This window comes from Pseudopipra pipra, chromosome 23 (genome assembly GCF_036250125.1).
Source record: "Pseudopipra pipra isolate bDixPip1 chromosome 23, bDixPip1.hap1, whole genome shotgun sequence".
In the NCBI taxonomy this organism is placed as follows: Eukaryota; Metazoa; Chordata; class Aves; order Passeriformes; family Pipridae; genus Pseudopipra; species Pseudopipra pipra.
The window spans coordinates 6086892-6106290 of record NC_087571.1 but is presented as its reverse complement, the minus strand read 5'-3'; the positions used below and the strand labels follow the sequence as shown (position 1 = coordinate 6106290).

Below are 19399 nucleotides of genomic sequence, written 5' to 3'. Positions count from 1 at the left end.
ACGCAGCCGTGACCACCATCTGCTCACTGGCAGCACGAGCCAGCTCGGCCTCCAGTGCAACGGCATCGCCTCGACTCGGGCACAGGGGTCACCCCCTGCTCCCTGCCTCCCCAGCCCCGGTCCAAACACCACCTTCCTGGCACTCCACTTACACCTCTAAGAACAGCCCGTCGGGGGGAAGAGGGGTTGTTCAGTACCTCCAATTCCTCCCAGTTTCCAGCTCCCCTCCAGGAGCAGTGCCCAGTCTGACTGGTGCTCCCTCCCGCTGCCCTCATCCCATCACTCCGCAGGGCACCCTCAGGAGAGGGGCAGGCACCAACATCGCTCCACTCCTGAGCTCCCACTCACTGCAGAGCTCTTAATGCATTTCTTGGCCAAGGGTGAGGAGATTAAACACTCTGTAGAAGGCGAGCTGACACAAGCTGACAGACCTGAATCTTCTGCACATGCATAAGTGCCAGTCCTCATCACAAGGACGCTCATGTGCCAGCCTCATACCTATCACTTGGGCTGGGAGTCAATCTAAATAAAGCAAATTCACTTGTTCTGATGGGGAGAGGGAGTTGCTGGGCTGTCATAAGGTTGAACTCAGCTGGCATCATTCTAAAGTAGAAGGTGCTGCAGGAACAGAAAACACAGGGTTTCCAGCCTCCCAGGAGCAAGAGGAAGGGAGTTTTGCTTTGCTTGAAAGCAGCCATGCCAGGAGACAGCAGCCAGCCCCAGGCCCATGGCTGTGAGGAGCTGGGCTGTGGAGTCACAGAATCACAGAATCATTTAGGCTGGAAAAGACCTCCAAGATCGTCAAGTCCAATCTTTGACTGACCCCCACCTTGTCCCCCAGCCCAGAGCACCGAGAGCCACGTCTGGTCATTTCTTGAACACCTCCAGGCATAGGGACTCTGCCACCTCCCTGGGCAGCCCCTTCCAATTCCTGGCACGTGGCTGACTCCTCCTGCCCACCTGAGCCAGTCCTGCCAGGATACCAAATTTCACCTTATTCCACTCCAATACAGAGCCCAGCCACCCCACAGAATCCAAGAATGGTTTGGGTTGGAAGGGACCTTAAAGACCATCTTGTTCCACCCCTTGCCACCTTCCACTAGACCAGGTTGCTCCAAGCCGTGTCCAACCTGTCCTTGAACACTTCCAGGGACAGAGCATCCTCAACTTCTATCCCTCTCCTTCCCTCCTACCTCCCAGTGCTTGGCTGCAAGGATTAAGACTCATTTCCAATGAAGTTTTCATTATTTTCTGCTCTTCTTCTTTATTCCCCAACTCATTTGCATTACAAAAAAATTAAACAAAAGCTGCTTTTTTGAATCTCCACTCATTACTCCCATTACATTTGTTAACATCATTATCTTCAGCTGAAGATGGCAACTATTATCAAATGTTGCAGAGCTGCTGCAGACCTCTTGCTATATTACTCCGGAAAATTGCTTTAATGCTTATGCTTTTAGCAGTTTGAAAAAAACCAGCTATAGCATTAGAAGTCATAAAGAAGATAAAAAAGTGCATCACTTGATAATATGTGCGTTTTTTTCCCCTTTACACTGAAACATAAATACATAGTGGTAATGCAGGATGCAAAAGCTTTTCCTCCTGTACCTTGATCCACCACAGACCCTCCGATCTGACCCTCAGATTCACCTTCTCTCTCTCCAACACTTTTCTTCAAGAAAAAGTGTTATAATGAAAGCTGGGATCAAAAGGAAAACATGCCAAAGATGACACAGTTCGTTTTTTCCAGATTATGGCAAAATAACTCTGAAAAAGGAGAGACAGTGCTAACGGCTCAGGGCAAGGGTGCTGAATCCCTGGATTTAGGGGCAAGGAAAGCCCTGAGGGACTGAGCTGCCCAGGGAGCAGAGCAGGCTGAGGTGGCCCTGGCACAGAGAGGGTGGTGAGGAGGGGTTTGTCACCCTCTTCAGAGGACACAGGCACTGCTGCTGCTGCCATGGGAAGCAGAGGAGCAGCCCAGGGATCCCACTGGTGCTCCATGAGGGAAGATGCCTGGAGTGCCAGCAGCAGGAGGGAGCAGTGCTGGGACAGGAGAGGCTTTGCCTGATTTTAAACACACATTACAGAACTGAAATTTTCATTATAATTAAATGCAAACCCCTCTAAGTTCAGAGCTCTGGCTGCAACCCCAGGGACTCTCTGAATGTGAGATGGGGGTTTCTCTGGGCCCTGTTCAGAGCCAAAGAAATCTGACAACAAAAGCCTGTCCCAACAGAGTCCCAACACAGCTCACAGGGGGAAACAGTGGCATCACATTCAACATCCAGCAGCACCATCTCTCCTGACAGATCCAGGAGAGTCCTGTTGCCTTTGTGGGTGCATCTCTGCTCTCTGCTAACAGTTCAGTGGGAGTAATGACAGGGATATGTCTCAGGGTCTCAGTGCCTCTTGCTTTCAACTGGAAAGCAACACAGATGACCCTCAGAGCACTGATAACATCTCTGCTCAGCTTGGCTCAGATAGCTGGAAGGGAGTCTTAACCAAGAAAAGAAGATTAAAAAAGAAGGAGCTAAATGCAAGCGTGCAGAAGCTGGAGAGGCAAGATTTGGCAGGGCAAAAAGGAATTGGGATTGGGGCTTCTGAATCCCCCTTCCAAGGAAATGATGTGTCTCCAGGGTCACCATGAAAACAAAATATACACAAGAAATTCTTCCCCGTGATGGTGGGGAGGCCCTGGCACAGGTTGCCCAGAGAAGCTGTGGTTGCCCCAGCCCTGGAAGTGTCCAAGGCCAGGTTGGACAGAGCGTGGAGCAACCTGGACCGTGGAAGGTGTCCCTGCCCATGGCAGGGGGTGGAACAAGGTGATCTGTAAGGTCCCTTCCAACCCAAACCATCCTGTGATTCCATTCTAAAGGCTTCCAGACACAATTGCTGAGGAGCAGAAGGGGCAGAGACCCTCATGGCAGAGGTGAAGGACAGGGGGAGGCGGAAGGGGAGTATCCAGAAGGTGGGAGCGAAGGATCCACTGTAAACCACGGGAACTGCTCACACATCACAGCACAAAGAGACATCAAACATGGCCTGAGAGGGCACAGGGAGCAGGGCAGAGCCCAGGGGTGAGGGACAGAGGAACACAGGAGCAGGGCAGGGCTGTGCTGCCCCTCAGCCAGGCCATTCCTGCTCCGAGGATGTGGCAGCACAGCTCAGCAGCCGGGACTGTGCACAGACCCCGCTCCAGCACCGCCGGAGCTGATTTACGGAGCCGGCAGGAGAGGTCAGATCTCAATAGGCTTTCATCGATCAGCTAATTAAACTGAGGCAAAACAAACATAATGAACGTCAAAATTTACAACCCCTGCCACGGGTTCAGGTGCAGCTGGAGCCCAACCCACCCATTTCTCTCCTAACAAGCCTGGACGGGCTGGGCATGCGAGGGAGACCCAGGCACCTCTCCAGAGCAGGCAGGACGTGCAGGGACTGCACTCCCACCTGCAGCACCACTAATACTACTAGTATTCGCTACAGTAGTAGGAAACTGCCAAGGTTGAGGCAGCACAGAGGTGCTAAAGGCTGCCAGAAAGGAGCCCAAAGCGTGTCTGTCCCCAGACACGGGGCCCAGCACGCTCGGGGGGCGGCACGTGAAGCGTGACACCAAAATGACCTCCTTTAACCACGCACGAGTGCCAAACTCACACGGGCCCGTGCTGCGAGTTCACGCTTGGTCACACAGCCCACGAGACCCACACAAAGAGATTTAAATTATCACTGTGTTTTCCATCAGGCTCTCGGTGTTGGTTTAAGCTGCCCAAACAAATAATTATGGTCTTATCTCCATCACGCAGCAGCATTAGCCACAATTCATCATTTTTAGCTTGTTTCAGACATTGTGTACATACGGATAAACAAAGAAGAAATTCAGCCATTCACATTTCCTAGGACCTGGCACTGCAAGATGCCAACACGGTGCAGACGGGTATTTGGTTAAATCTGCTCTCCACTACAACAAAAATATAATCTCCAAAGAACTCTTCTCTGCAGGAAAGAGAGACACGTGTGTGTTTTTAACAGCTTCTGCAAATGAAATGATCACATCTGCAGGGCTGAGGTGTGGAAACGATGCTCAGTGAGGGCACACATGGATGTGGCCCATACCTGTGGGCTCTCTTCCCTTCCCCAACCTTCAGGCAGGAGACCCCCCACCAGATGTTATGCAGCTGCAAACTAGAGCCGGTGCCCTCAGCACCCAGAGCACTGGAGGAGCCAAGTGGCTCTGCTGGATGTCAGGGAGGAATCCTGACACAGGCACTCCAAAACCTGGCCCACCACCAGGCTCACCCGGAGAGCCGGGGCGGAGTTAACTATAACTCACACGCCATCCCTAGATAAGACACGACAGGTTATGCCAGAGCTCTGCCAAGAAAGATCAGGGAGATGATTATGAAGTTAATTCTTGACACCGTCGGGCGCGTGTTGTACATCTATTGTGTGCAATAGCCACAGCTCTTGTTTAAACAACGGGACGTGCCAGGATGTCGGATTGATTATACAATAGCTGAGCACGGGGAGCAGCACTAAGTGCGTGGAAGTCGGCCAAGAGGCAGAGGGAGTTCACCTGGGGCAGCCAACAATCACCTCCCTGGAAGGAGCCACGTGTCTCACATCCCATCTGGGAGGGAGAACCAGGCTGGGCACCCACCAGCCACCCAGGTGATCACCAGCCCCCACCCAGGGGCTGCTTCCTGACTCCTGCTCCTTGTGAACGCTCGTGCCTTTGCACAGCTTTACTACTGGGACGAGTAAAGCATGAAAACAAGATGTAGAAACATTAACGCTTCTCCTGCTCGGGAGGCGCCTGTGAAACCGCAGCGTTCAGAGACACTGCAGTGCCAGGCACCCTCACCAGCGAGTCCTGGGCCAGCACTGCACATGGAACACACGAGCTGCAAGCCAAAGGGACAATAAATGACACCCGAGGAGCATCTCCAGTGGTGGCAGCAGCTTCCCCTGCCTGCAGCACGCGGTTCCTCCCCGATGCAAATGAGATCTGGTTTGCACAGAGAAGCAGCTACAAGTGATCAGTCAGGGGCTGGAGCAGGGTCTGGTGAACACAGAGTGATGACCAGCACAGAGTTTTCATTTCAGCCACAATCAAAACTCCCCAGTAATGGGGTAGCACAGGCCCTGTCCTTCTCCTTGACCAACACACGGCAGGTCTCAGTGTCTGCATGGGCATTTCTTCTCCAGACCCACGAGAGCATTTACAGCCCTCCACAGTGCCCAACACTGAGCACCAGGCTGGCTTGGGCAAGAGAAACCACTTCTGCACAAGCCCAGGCTGAGTCTGACTGTAAGGGGTACCCCTCACTGGGGATGTCCAGCACAGAGGGAAAAGTGGGCATGGGGAGGCTGGGGAGGGGTGACAGCACCTGAACAGGAACCCAGCTGGTTGTGACATGCTCAGCCATGACAATTTACAGTTTTAAAGCTGCTTTCAGTGGAAAGACCCAGAACAGGCAACGGAGGCTCTGGAAAGGAATATTAAACACTGCAGAAATAAAAGGTATTGCTCAAGAGAAAACATAACAAGGCTGAAACCCAGCGTGGTGCAGCCTTCAGATGAAATGGAGATGAGCTGCGAATGAATTGCTCCCTCTTGGGGGAATTTCTGCCTTTTTAAGGAGGGAGGGCACACCCGTCCTTCCCCGAAGGGTGAGGGTGGGATGGTGCCCAGGGGTGCTCTCCAGGGCTGGAGCAGCAGCATGCAGAACCTCTCTGCCTGACCATGCCATGGCACTCCCACCTGGGCCCTGCCATCACCTCCATCACCAGGAGAGCCAGCTGGGCACCCATCCCACCCTGGGGAGGGTCCCCATGCAAAAACCAGAGAACAGGACTCCAGGCAGAGGCTGGAGCTCCTGGGGCACAGCGAAGGGAAGGTGTAGGTTGGATATTAGGAAAAGGTTCTTCCCCCAGAGGGTGGTTGGGCACTGAACAGGCTCCCCAGGGCAGTGCTCACGGCCCCAAGGCTGCCAGAGCTCCAGGAGAGTTTGGACAACGGTCTCAGGGACAGGGTGGGATTGTTGGGGTGTCTGTGCAGGGCCAGGGGTTGGACTGGATGATTCCTGTGAGTTCCTTCCACTCAGGATATTCTGTGACTCTATGACCCCCTGCCTCTCCCCCAGTCCTGCCCGGGGTCCTGCCGTACCCCCAGCCCTTCCACACGCCCTAGTTCTCAGTGCCATGTGGTTGTACGAGAATCTCAGTTTCCAGTTAAAAATAACACCAGTCTCTAGCCCTCAGAGGTGCAGAAAAACGTGACCTCTAAAAATCCCGAAACTGAAAGGCAAAGCAAATGAGTCCCAAATTTGTCTACGCTATAAACGTCAATTTCTTTTTGAAAGAAATGAATGTTTTTGATGAATGTTTTCTTGAATGCCTGCTTTTGGCAGTGCTGCCATCTGTGAAAAATCTCTGCCACGCTCGCTATTAAGATTTCATTTCCAAGAAGAGCTCATAGCTGCTTTAATAAATGGTTAAAAGATTGTCAGGAGTCCAAAGGGCCAGCAGCTTGTTTACCACAAGTGGCTTCTGTCACCAAGTAAAGCACCTTTGACTGATAAGCTTAGAGCCCGCCAGACCACATGCAGCTTCCTCGCAGCCCTCTAACAAGCGACACTTTCAGAAGCACTTTAGCTATGTTGGGCACTTAGGAACCTAATCCCTATCGACTCTGAATGAGATTTATGGCCCTGAATGGCCAGCTCGCTTGTGAGAGGTCCCTGGGTCATGCTGAGCCTTGCAGAGGCTTCACCCAACGTCCCCCAGTCCTGTATTGGCATTTTAACACCATTCATCAACAAAAAGCACAAACCCCCACTGGGGTGAGCCCCCAGCCCAGACCTCAGTGTGGGCCCTGCAGCAGCACCCACAGCACCAGGCGCTGCCAAAATCCTTCAGGAGGGGCTGAGGACACATCCAACAGCCCCAGCCCGGGCTGTGCCCACCAGCCTGGCACTGGGGAGCCCCTGCAGGCAGTCCTGGGGTGGCACAGAGCAGCCTACCCCGCTCTGAGGCTGCACACCCCCCCTGCATCCCTGTCACAGCAGGGATGGCAAAGGGCAGCGATCCGAGGAGCCTTCCTTAGCGTGTCAGCACCAAGGCTCCCCGGCTTAGCAAATGGAGTCCTGAAATGGCTGGTGTATTTGTAGATCCTCTGCGTGACTGAATCAAGAGGAACAATAAGATCTTTTTCCAGATTCGGCAAACATCAGTATAATAAAAAAAATTAATTATATGCTTGAACACATGCACCAGAGCAATGCCCTGTATTTTCTCCTAATTGTTCTCCAAGCCTTGCAGAGCCACATTTAAATAAAAATGAAGCAGTTATTTAAACCGCAATTAAAGATGGAGCAATTTATTTTTAAACTTGAACTATCGTCAGCAGAGCAGGAGAGGAGGAAGGGGGGCTGCCCTGGGACCCCCAATGCCACTGGAGCCACAGTGCCAGGTGCTCCATGAAGGATGGAGAAGGCACAGAGCACACACCCTTCCACCAGCCCCTCCGTGGAGTGCAGGGGCTGCATCCCGCTCCATCCCACAGCTCCATCCCACAGCTGGCACAGACCACAGCAACCTCCGAGCCCCCTGCCCCAGCCCAGACCTTGGTGCCAACTACAGGAAGGAAGAGGATTTGGGGTTTAAGCCCCTGGGAAGGTTTAGCCCTGACTCCAGAGCTGGGATCAGCTCCTGCCCACCCAGTGGGCAGACTCAGAGCAGGCACTGCGGATGCTTTGGGAGGCATCTGCACCTCTGGGCTCGTTTGCTTCCAACCAGGTGCCCATCACCACAACCCCAGGTTCTCTCCCCAAATCCCAGCCAGGGGACTCAGCCCTGCCTGCCCCAGCAAGGTGACAGAGTCCCACACCCGGAGCAGGGAGCACCCTCGACAGAAAGAGGCTGCTGGGAGGGGGCTGGGGAGGGAGGAAGAGCAGCAACCACAACAAAAACCCACCCCCTCTTTTCATAAGACAGCAGAATTTATCAGCCTGCAGCCCTTCACATCTGTCTCCTCATACAAAATGAAAGAGGCTTTGAAAAACAGAGGAGATGAAATAAAGCCGTCTGTGTGAGGAAGCTGGCATCTCTGCCACTGTCACTGTCACCATGGCAGGAATAATGACCGGGATTGTTTCTGCATCTGGGGATGTGCGCGGGTGCACGGGGAGGAGGGGGAGGGAGACACACACACACACACCCCCCCTCCCTGTCCACAGGCACCCCAACCCTGCTCTGCCCACTCGGGATGGGCTGGACACGCACACCCCACCCTCCCAGTGGACACACCAGTGGTGGTGGCACGAAGAAGTGATGACTTCAGCTCTGCTACACACAGCACCAGCTCCTCTCCCTCCACAGCCCAGCACAGGCCCCAGGGGCAGGTGGCTCAAGCTCACAAAAACATGTGGTTTGGGAAGAGGTTTGACCTGTACAGCTCTCACCTCACTTGGCTTTGCTGTAGCAATTACTGCTGGGTAGGCACTGCTCCCAGAGGAGACCCGGGGCAGCAGGACAGGAGCCAGCAATGTCTTCACTCCATTAGGTGACACTTAAATAGAGGTATACAAGGAGAAAGATTGGGGCTGGGTGGAGAACCTGAACACGCCAGCAAGCCCATTTCTCAGAGCTGGCTTTGGCATTTTCTTGTGTTGATTCTTGTGACTGATGATCCTCGTGGGTCCCTTCCAACTCAGGACACTCTATGATTCTAGCCTATTCTGTGATTTTTTTTAAGGGATTTTGGTGCATTCCAAGCCCGTCCTGCAGAGTGCTCCAGGCAGAGGGGTGGCTCCCAAGGACTCCTCAGGCAAGGTGGTCCATGGCTGAGCATGGGTTGCACCCCTGTGCAAAGCCCCCCGAGCTCCAGCTCTGGGCCCAACATCCACACCACCCTGCCCAGCACACGGAGTGGTGATCACAGCCTCAGCTCGAGCTAACCCACATCCCAGAGGTGAGCTCTCTGCTGGCAGGAAGGCCTTTAAAATGCACAAGAGCATTAGAATTTAGCAAGTACCTTCTGAACAGGGAGACAAGACCACTGCCCTTGTAATTCAGCGAGGACCTGGATCCTCCAGGCTCAGCCCTGCGGGCAGGCAGGAACAGTGGTGGGTTCAGCAAGGTGCAGAAGGCACATGTAGCACCAGGTTTCATTATACAGCTCAGCTCCATGGGAGCTGTGCCCCGTAACCTCCTCTGAGGGCTGTGCTCAGCAGAGAATCCTCTCACAAGGACACACAGAGCACAGCCCAAGGGTCTCCCAGCTCCTCTAGGGAAGCCCAGGCACCTTGTAAGGTCAAGAACACATCACCACAGGAGGTTAATCAGCCTCTGGCTGCACCTCCAACCCCCTCCTGCCCACGTCACTCCCCTTCCCCACATGTCACCACCGGGGTGCTCCAGGGGACTTCCCTCTTTTTCCCAGCTCCTCTGCCATTTCCTGCAAAATCTCGATGTGCAATTCAGAGTGTGATTGGAATGATGTATCCTGCTACACAGAGTCACCCTGGGACCCTGGAGAGCCCAGACATGCATCCTTCTGGCCGCCACCAGCAGACCCTTCCTCCTTGCATCCCCTCTGACTGATTCCTTCCTCCTCCTGCTCTCTGCACTCCAGGAAGAGATTTAGAGCCCACCTGCCTCCCATGGGATCTCCAAACCCTCAGCCATCCATCCCACTCTCTACCTGCCATTCATCCTTTCCTTACAACACAGCTGCTCCTCAGGGTGGCCCAAGATTCCCACTTACAGGTGCACCAAGGGACAGGGATGCCAAGTGTGAGATCAACAGCCCCTTTCCTTCTCCAAACCCCTCTCCAACCAGCAAGGCCCTGGCACAGGTTGCCCAGAGAAGCTGTGGCTGCTCCATCCCTGGAAGTGTCCAAGGCCAGGTTGGACGGGGCTTGGAGCAACCTGGGCTAGTGGGAGGTGTCCCTGCCCATGGCAGGGGGGTGGAACTGGATGAGCTTTAAGGTCCCTCCCAAACCATTCTACGATCCCAGCTCTGCCCTCTGCCACAGCTTCCCTTTCCTACAGAAGCTGCCACAGCGCAGCAAAAGCTGCCAACAAAAGCTTTGGCTCAGGACGGCCCGAGCTCCGAGTCAGCAAATCTCCATTTGAGCCCTGCCACGGGGGTGATGGGGCTGGGGGCCTGCAGAGCCCAGGCACCAGGAGCACGAGGTGCCACGGGGAGCAGGGTGACCACCCCGGCTGCTCCCAGAATCCTGTTTACTTGTTGTGGTCCCTCCGTGTGCTCTGTGTGTGTGTGTGTGTGAGATTGTCTCCAACGTGACTCTGCATTATCAGGGCTATAATGAGTCCTTGTTAAAGTGGATTTGATGGAATAATTATATTCCAAAAAAACCTGCGGGAAAGCGCTCTCCCCTCTTAAAGGGCAGGATCATCAAACGTTCTCGCCACATTATTTGCAGTCACACCTTCTGCTGCATCTGCTCCTTTTAAAATCTCTAACTCCAATCTGATCTGAATATATAAATCTGAATTATCACAGCAAAAGGAGATGTGCTCACACCTTTTTTTATCTGTTGCCATGGCGATTAGATAAAATTCACGCCAAGTCTCTGGGGAAGGATGAAATGATTTCAGACAGAATCTCACCCCACTTGGTGAGAATAACGCCTGGAGCTACTTCCCTCTGTAACAGGTCTGGGCACATGTCGAAGCCAGAGAGGGTGGCAAGGAGTGGGGGAGAAGGCAGGACACCTTTAGAGATCTCGAGGCCGACAGGGGAAAAGGTTTTGCAGCACCCCCAGACAGGGTAGGACAGGACAACGCTCGCTCCCATCACATCAGGCGGCTCCAGGCTGCGAGTCAGCCCGGCCCAGGCAGAGTGACAAAATCCAGTTGAAAAGGCCAACTCCTGGCCAGCCTGCTGCCCAGTGGTCACAGCACCTCCTCGGAGCTGCCTGTGTGGATTGCTCCCTGCACACGCCGGGAGGGAGCAGGGCAGGCAGCAGCAGCCCAGGCTCCCTCCTCTCCACGGAAAGCAGCAGGTCAGAGCCACCAGCCCGTGCTCAGCCACAGGGGACAGCAGGGACAGGGCAGCAGGGTGGCCTCGTGCCCAGCACGCTCAGACCCGCAGCCTCCTGCTTTAAACCAGCTGGGTTATTGTTATTATTCAGGCCAAACCAAACCAAAACACCAGCAGCTGGACGTGACCCCCAGTAACTTCTCTGTGTCTCCAAACCTCTCCACGATGACAAACACAGAAACAAGGGCAGCCTTTTGCCTCACCGTGTTTATTCTGTCCTAGCTTCCAGCTTTTCTCCAGGAACAGGAGACTTGTGTCCTGCAGAATAAGCCTACTGACTGGAGGACAATGCTGAATTATCCAGGTCCTGGCTCTTCTGCCCCTTGGATCATCCCTCCGTGCCCTATGGCACACAGTGCCCGGCTGGGAGGGAATGCTGTGCCCACAAATCCATCCTCACGCCTCATCCCGGGACTCACCACGTCCTGGGATGGATTGCAGTGGGATTTGTGTGAGTTTCCATTTCTGCCATTTCAGAAAAAAACCCTGTGTCATTGGCGAGGTGCAGCAGAGGAGAGAGAACATTTTGGGGGGTATTGGCCACACGGAAGCACAAGGCAGCTGCTGTACTTTCATTGCCCACATCACTAAACAGCTGCTGAGACGAGTTGAAGAACCCCACAACCAGCCTTGGGGACACCAGAGGACGGGGCAGAAAGGGCTGTGCAGGTCAAATGGAGCTCATATCTGAAGCACCACAACAGATCAGCTCAGGTATTTTGGAAACTCCTGAAAGGCTCAACCCATAACATGCACAAAAACACGTCTAAAACTTCACAGAACTCCTTTTTTTTTTTTTCCCAGCTCCATCCTTCTGGCAAGCTTTACGTTTTGCTTTCCAGAGAAAAGGCTTTGTGGATAACCAATGACTAAGTACATCCTCATCTCAGCAGCCCTTGGAGGATTTGCATTAGGCTGGTGACAAAGGCAGCCCCCTCAGAAACGGTGGTACCTTGAGAAGTGCTGTATTTAGATTTTTCCAACACAACCTGTCAAGTTACACGACACCGAAGCAGCAAATAGCAGCTCAGCTCTGGGTTTGCCAGGCCAGTAATGCTCACTGCCTCCAAATCCTGCTGCCCTTGCCAGTCCTGGTGCCAGCAGGCTGGGCAGGATGGGTGCCAAGCACTGTCAGCTTTCCCTCGAGCTGACACGACGCTGTCACACCTGAGAGCACCACAATTTGCTCTCCAGGGACACCACAGAGAGCCACCCAGCAACGTTGGAAGTGCACAGGCACGTGTGTGCTCACAGGGTTGCAAAAGCCAAGCAGTGCTCAAATAAAAGCCTTGCAACAACCCAGCAGGGCCTGAAATTGCCCAAAAATCCACTTTCTGGTGTCTCAGGTAGCTGCCCATATTGTTTTCGTGGGCTGCAGCTGGACACACACCCCAGGAGTGCCCACACACGTGGGACCCACACACAATAACAACAAAATAATAAAATAAAAGCTGTTTGCAATGTTGAGTTCTTAAACTGGTTTGTAGCAGGACTTCCTCATGCAAAAGGGCGAGGGGTGTGTAAAACACTGCCGTGCTCCCATCCTTCCCCTCAAACACACATCAAGATTCATCAGTAGCAGCCGAGTCTGAAATCCCAGCCCGGGTGTGAGGTGTGATTCTCCCCCCAGCCCTCTCCAGAGAGCACTGCTGCTGCCCTGCCATGCACAGCCTCCTACACGGAGCCCCAGAGTCTGCAGCAAGGCTGGGAACGCCAGGCAAGATTGATTCTGATGTGAGCACCAGCAAAGCAAATGGCTTTTTGAGAACCCTGTAATTTCCCTGCAACCCCTGACTTCACTAAACACACAGCTTCCGACGGCAGCACGGTCAGGTGGGCACTAAACAAAAATGAGCTGCACTAATGATGATTTATGTGCCGGATAACCTGCCATAAAGAATTTATCTTTGATTCTGGGGTATGTTACCCTGGTGCCAAGTTAACCAAATAACACAACTCGCCACGCCAGCCCGGGGAGGCAGGCGGCTCTTCAGCAGGGCTCTCACCAGCAAGGCACCACCCTGTACTCACCAAACCCACCCCAAGCCCCCACCAAGAAAGCAGCAGGGCTTGAGTGAAGAGACACGAGGGGTTGGGAGCCCTGTAATCCCAATTAAGCAGAAAAAGAATCATCAATCACAGAATCACAGGATGGTTTGGGTTAGAAGGGACCTTCAAGCCTATTTCATTCCACCCCCCTGCCATGGGCAGGGACACCTTCCACTATTCTAGGTTGCTCCAGCCTGGTCTTGGACACTTCCAGGGATGGGGCAGCCACAGCTTCTCTGGGCAACCTGTGCCAGTGCCTTGTCACCCTCACAGGGGAGAATTTCTTCCTAGAACCCGAGAAAGCTCACAAAAGGGTCACCCCAGACATGTACAGAGGCAGAGGCTTGAGCTCACGAGAGCAGCAGCCCCAGGGGAAATGCTCACTGCCCCTATTTCTGAGCTACAAATACTTTGGTTTGGTTGGGGAAAAGTTATTTACTGTGAAAACAGTCACTTAAAAGAAGTTTTGTGCCACAGAGAAGGCTGGATGGAGATTTCCCCTGCTCTGTGCATCAGGACTGTTCCTCCCCTGCTGCATCTCGGCTTGCTGGGAAGATGCCCAGCCTTCCACAGGGAGCACTAGAGCAAAGTTTCAGGGAAAGCAGAGTTTGGCACACCAAAGTCAGGAGAGAACACCACGTTACACAGCCAGCTGTGAGCACAGCTCAAGTGCACTGCTGACAGTCCTTCCACACACCTTTCCTCCTGCAGCAGAGTCTCACAGTGCTGAAGGCACAGGGGGGGCCCTGGGGCCTCAGCACCACATCCCAGCTCTCCTCACCTCCACTCCATTCCCTCCAAACAGCAGGGATCCCTCCTCCTCCCCACTTAGAACCAGGACAGAAGCAGAAGATCAGCAGAGGTCAGGAAAAGAGTGTATTTTTGGTAACAGCAAATCCAGTTTTAGCTCTAACACACCAGCAACAAAAAAATAAGCTTCAGGCAGATACTATATTTGTAATCTAACGGCACAACATGTTTGCTTGTGTTGACTCTGCACTGTAACACAATTTATATGTTCTGTCTTTAGGGTAATTATTGCTTTAGAATGTTAAAATCGTTCCGCCCTAATTAAATCATCATATTAAAAATCCACTGCCACAGCAAAGTTGGGAACAAGTCTGGTTAAGATCACACAAGTGCATGGGTGCTGGGTTGGCAAAATCACTGCCAAGCCCACTGGCCACAGGGGCACTCACTGCTCAGCTCCATCCCACAGAATCCTGAACCACCAACTTCCCAGGAGGTGCTGCCAGAGCCAGCCTGCACTGAGGAAACAACACCTTGGGTTGTCCTGCTGAGGGACCTCATTTCCCACTCATCAAACAGCACAAGCCCGTGGTGGGCAGAGCATCACCCACATCACCCGCGGTCCACCACGAGCATCACCTGAGTGCCTCACACTCCAGAGATGGACACCACAAACTCCTCAGCCCCATCCACCACGCCGAAATCCACCTCACGTTCCCTCAGCCACAGCCATTTCCTGCACAGAAAGGCTGGCAAGGCCAGTCTGTCCCCCTGCCAAGGGTCGGGAGCACCACTTCCCTCCGCCTGCCTCTGAGCGCACGTGGGCCGTGCTGAGTCAGCATATTGGCTGCACTCAGGAGGCACAGCCCACCAGCAAGAGCCACCACAGACCTCAGGAGAACCTGTCACCCCCCTTCCAGGTGAAGTACTTTGCTCCTTAAGCTCCTTAAGGAAGAAGCATCCGTGCCAGAGGGATTAGAGAATGGCCTCCCCTGCTCGGTCAGTGGTGCCCCAGCCCCGTTCCTGGCAGCATCTGCTCCTCCCGGCGGCACCGAGACCCGGAGGAGCATCAGGACTTGCTGACCTGTGAGCAAATATCAAGCACAGAGCACTCACTTTGGGCCAAATCCTTTAATTGTCTCTGGATGCCCCGGGGACAGCAGTATTGATTGCTTTACTACGGGCTCACACAGGCTGTGCCGGGCAGCCAGCGCTGCCATCAATAGCGGCTCCGCCGAGGAGCCAAGAGGTCACCCCGGTACACGGGGATGTGGGACAGCCCCACGCTGTGCCAGCACCTGCCCACAGCCCACTCAACACCTGTGCCAGGCCAGGCAGGAGCACCTGCCAAAAAGTCAAAGGAATTACCCAGAGGCCAAACACCCAGAACTGCAAAGTCCCCGCGTAAGACGGGCGATGCTGTCCCTCCCACAGCCCCTTTCCCACGGATGGAGGTCGGTACCGAGCAGGACACGTCCTGGACTACAAGGCAGGAACATGGGACAGGGAGGCCAAGCAGCTTCCAGCATGGGAAGAGGCACAAAACGCCATTTTTACCAAGCTTCTTTCCCTCTGACTGAATCAGTTGTGAAAAGTCACAAGTGAAGCTGGAATATTGACATGTGCATCATCCTGACAACACGAACACCAGCCCTGGCTGCAGGAGCTGGGACACGGACAGCAAGGCAGGTGCTTTTCCTGTTATCCAAGCCCTGGTGCCAGGTACCCAAAGCACCAGGCAGAGACCAGGACAGGGCACATGTGCTGCCACACTGACACTGAGCCACGCTTACACCCGACCACGGCACCCGGGAGACCCCAGACATGACACATCTGCTCACACCAGCAGTGTTGCCCAGTCTGGAGCTGCAAGATCACCAATAGAAGCCTCTGCTCGGGCAGCACAGGCACAGACAAGGAGCCAAAACCAGACCCTCCACAACAGCGACTGTCACACATGGCAAAGCAGGTCAGATTTCCAAGAGAACAGGTGCTCCTCTCTTACCTGGGATGATAGAAACGGTGTCTTTCTCCCAGGATATAACACTAACGTATTCCTGCACTGAAGAGGGGATGAGGCACTTGAAAACAGCCACGTTTCCACGCATCGACCTTTGGTCCTCCACCCGAACGGTGTACGGTTCCCTGAAAACTGTGGAGAAAAGCAGATGGTTGGTAGCACGACAGTGCTGGAGGAAAACACACTTCCTTTTGCTTTAATCCCACGTTTCCCAAACAAACCAACCCACCCAGCTACACACTGCTTCCATCCCAAACACCTTCCCGGGAAGGGAGCAGCCCTCTGTCGGGGAATGCAGTGCTGTGCTCAGCATGCAGGGGGGCTCCTGGCCTGGGTCCTGCTGCTGGGACCCTGCCACGGGCCCCAGCACCACCTGAACTTGCCAGATTCAGTGTGGGGACCAAGGGCATTTTGTAGCTCTAACATTCCTTTCACCTCTGGATGCCGAAAATGCGGCTGTGAGGCACCTGGGAGAGACACAGAGCCTGGCACCCTCCAAAATCCACCAGGGGAATATTGAGGGCAGCAGATAACAATGTTCCAAGCCGTGCCACATGTCCCCACCACGTGCCCTACTCCTCAGGGAGAGGCACATCCCTTCGAGAGCTCCACACTGCTCCCTGGACCAGCAACAAGGAACTCCCCAGTGCCACAGCATTCCAGGAGCACTCACTGGGTGACATGGAGCCACCTCAGCCTCTTCAGCAAGACACAAAGATGTCACCAGCCTCAGTAACACAGGCACACACCATACACTCCTGAAGTACAAAATGCAGTTGAGGGCAGGTGCCTCCCTACTGGCGCAATAATTGTGCCCTTTAAGACATGGGCACGATTGTTATCACGAGAAATATATGTTCACTTCATCATCTAACAACACTCCCTGGCCAGAACAGAAGCAGCCCAACAAAACTCCTCAGCAGCCCCCAAAGGAAGGTGTTTTCCCTCAGTGGGAAGCTCCTGCTGGCATCACATCCCACACCTCACACAGACAAGGCAGCAGTGAGAGGGTGACAGTATTTCCACCTTGATTTCCCAGGCTTTCAGGGCACCCTGCCCAGAGATGGGGGTCTGTGCCATGAGGGCACAGGGAGAAGCCGGCACAGAAAGGGACTGCAGAGCCAAAGCAGATTAACCAGCAAAAGCTTCCTTAATCACCTGGAGCAGAGGTTTATTCACAGGCTTTAAAGGCCAGCAGGGACCATGAGGAGCATCCTGCATGCTCCCCATCACCACAACAACCCCAGCTCGGGGCAGACCCTGGGCATGGCCCCCCCACACTTGCCTCTGCATCCCTGACCTGTGCCAGCCCCCACAGGCAGGGCTCTGACCTTTTCCTGCCACCAGGAATAACCCACATGAGGGTAACACCTGTCCACAACCAGCATGCTGAAAACTTTCCCCTGGCTGCAGAGATTTGCTCCACGTGCTCAACAACAGCTTTCCCAAGGCTTCCAGAGATTTTCCCCCTCATATTTTCAATTTCAACTGCATTTTATGGAATTGCTGGCTTTCTACACCTGTAATTGGCTTTATGTGCTGAACCGCCATTACAAAGCACTGGAGAGTGACAGGGGTGTGGGATGGCCAGGAGGGAGCAGGAGCAGGGGAATGTTTCACAGCCATTTCGGATGCCATAAAGCCAGAGCAGCTCGAGCCAGCTGGAGCCTTCCTGATGGCCCTCAGAGCCCCCACTGCACATCCACGTCTCCTGCTAATGGAGAGGGAGGTTGAGCTCCTGCTGACAGCATGGGTGCACTCAGCCCTGGATTAAGAGGTAGGAGAGCCAGGAGTGCCCCTCTGTGACCCCATGGCAGCCCTCAGCACGTGGGACCCCAGCAGAGCAACCTGGCGGTGCCCGGCACGAGGAGGGTTTGCTACACCCCATCTGCTCCATCCCTCCTCCACCAAGCTGTGGTTTATAGGTAACCTGATGGTGCTGGTAAATAATTCACTCTGCAGAAGGGGGTTAATACCAATTTACTCTGCAGTACAAGGTATTAAAATAAAAAACCCTGTAGTCACTTCTGTCACGTTCCCTCTGCTAGCCCCACTTTTAATAGGTTACATAATGAAGCCATTCCTGGACTATTAGCCCTCCTCAGCCTGGTCAATAATTTACTCTAATGGCTTTTGGAATCAGCTCTTTGCCATATTCCTCCTTTTTTTCCTTTCTTAATAAGTCTTGGCAAGCTGGGGCTGGATGCTGCAGTGGGAACAGGGCTGTGGGACACTGAGGGGGTCTTCCAGCACAGACAGATGTGGTCCAGCTCCTCCCACAGCTGTGAAAGGCCTCTATATGTGGTTGGGTGAGACAGTTCACAGGGAAAGGACCTCTCCTGCCACCAGGCTGCAGCCACACCACGTTCTCCAGGCACTCACTGGAGATCCCCAAGCTGCACATCCCACCCAGCACCCTCCGTGCAGCATCAATCGCTCCCATTGCAACAGCCCAACACAGCAGCCCTGGTCCTGCTCTTGATGGGCGAGCTGGCCCATCAACCCATGACAGCAGGCCATGGAGAAGACCAGAGGAAAACCAGCCCCTCACCCAGACCCCAGTGCCCACAGGGAGCCCCCACCTGCTTTAACACGGATGTTTGGGCTCCTGATTTTGCCAGCCGAGTTCTCCGCGGTGCAGAAGTAGTCGTTGTCGTGGATAAAGCTATTGAAGGCTGATGGCGAGAAGGGGTAGAGCTGCAAAGTCCCATTGGCATGGACATGCCTGATGTGGGGCACATCGTAGATGTCGTCGCCTGTGGCCAGGTACCACCGAAGGACGGCGCTGGGTGACCCCGCGGCCGGGCAGGGGATCACCACCCCCACTGTGCTGGAGAAGGTGACCTGCTGGAGGGAGTCGTTCACAAAGTAGAGGCTGGTTCCAACATCTTCAGCGTGTGCTGTGGAGAAAGCAGAGGCCGCAGGGGCGGGGGGTCACTGCAGGGCTCACCGATCCTGCTGGCACAGAGACCCCACGCGCGGCAGAGCAGGGCAGCGCGGCAGCATCAGGGCACGGCTGGAAGCACAAAGGCCACCTTCACAGGCCAGCGCTCTGCTGCCAGCACGGATCAGGGATCACGGGCACCTCAGCAGGACAACCAAGGGCTGTGCAAGCGAGGACAGGTACCCAGGGCATCCCCCCAGGGCTTCCCCCGGTGCCCGGCGGGCTCTGAGCACATGGTCTGACTGTCTGAGCACCCACAGCCCCGAGGACGCCCCTGTGCAACAACAACACGCCAAGCACAACAACCAACATCGTTTCTCCTGCAAACCCCAACATTCCCCAGCCTGGAGCACCCCTGTGCCACATCAGACCCCCAGCTCAGCCCATCAGCAGTGCCCACACATCCACTGCACACCATCCCCACGCAGGGCAGAGATCTCTCCTGCTGCCCTACCACTGCTTCCAAACCAGGAGAGGGGCAGGAAAACTGGGATCAGAGCCACTCCCCTCTCCCAGAGCCAGAGAGAGGGAAACCCAGTCCCTCCCTGCCCTCAGCCTGAGCTTCTCC

General features: G+C 54.3%; 1 protein-coding gene across 2 annotated transcripts in view; it reads right to left on the bottom strand.

Moving 5' to 3' along the window:
* Nucleotides 1-19399, bottom strand: part of DSCAML1 (DS cell adhesion molecule like 1) — a 102510-nt gene that overhangs the window by 75286 nt on the left and 7825 nt on the right. For both annotated transcript variants that reach the window (XM_064634728.1, XM_064634729.1), the window contains exons 2-3: nucleotides 18470-18787; nucleotides 15873-16019 (exon numbers count right to left, since the gene is read on the bottom strand). In XM_064634728.1, the coding sequence (XP_064490798.1) occupies nucleotides 15873-16019; nucleotides 18470-18787 (465 nt within the window). The remainder of the gene's footprint in view (nucleotides 1-15872; nucleotides 16020-18469; nucleotides 18788-19399) is intronic.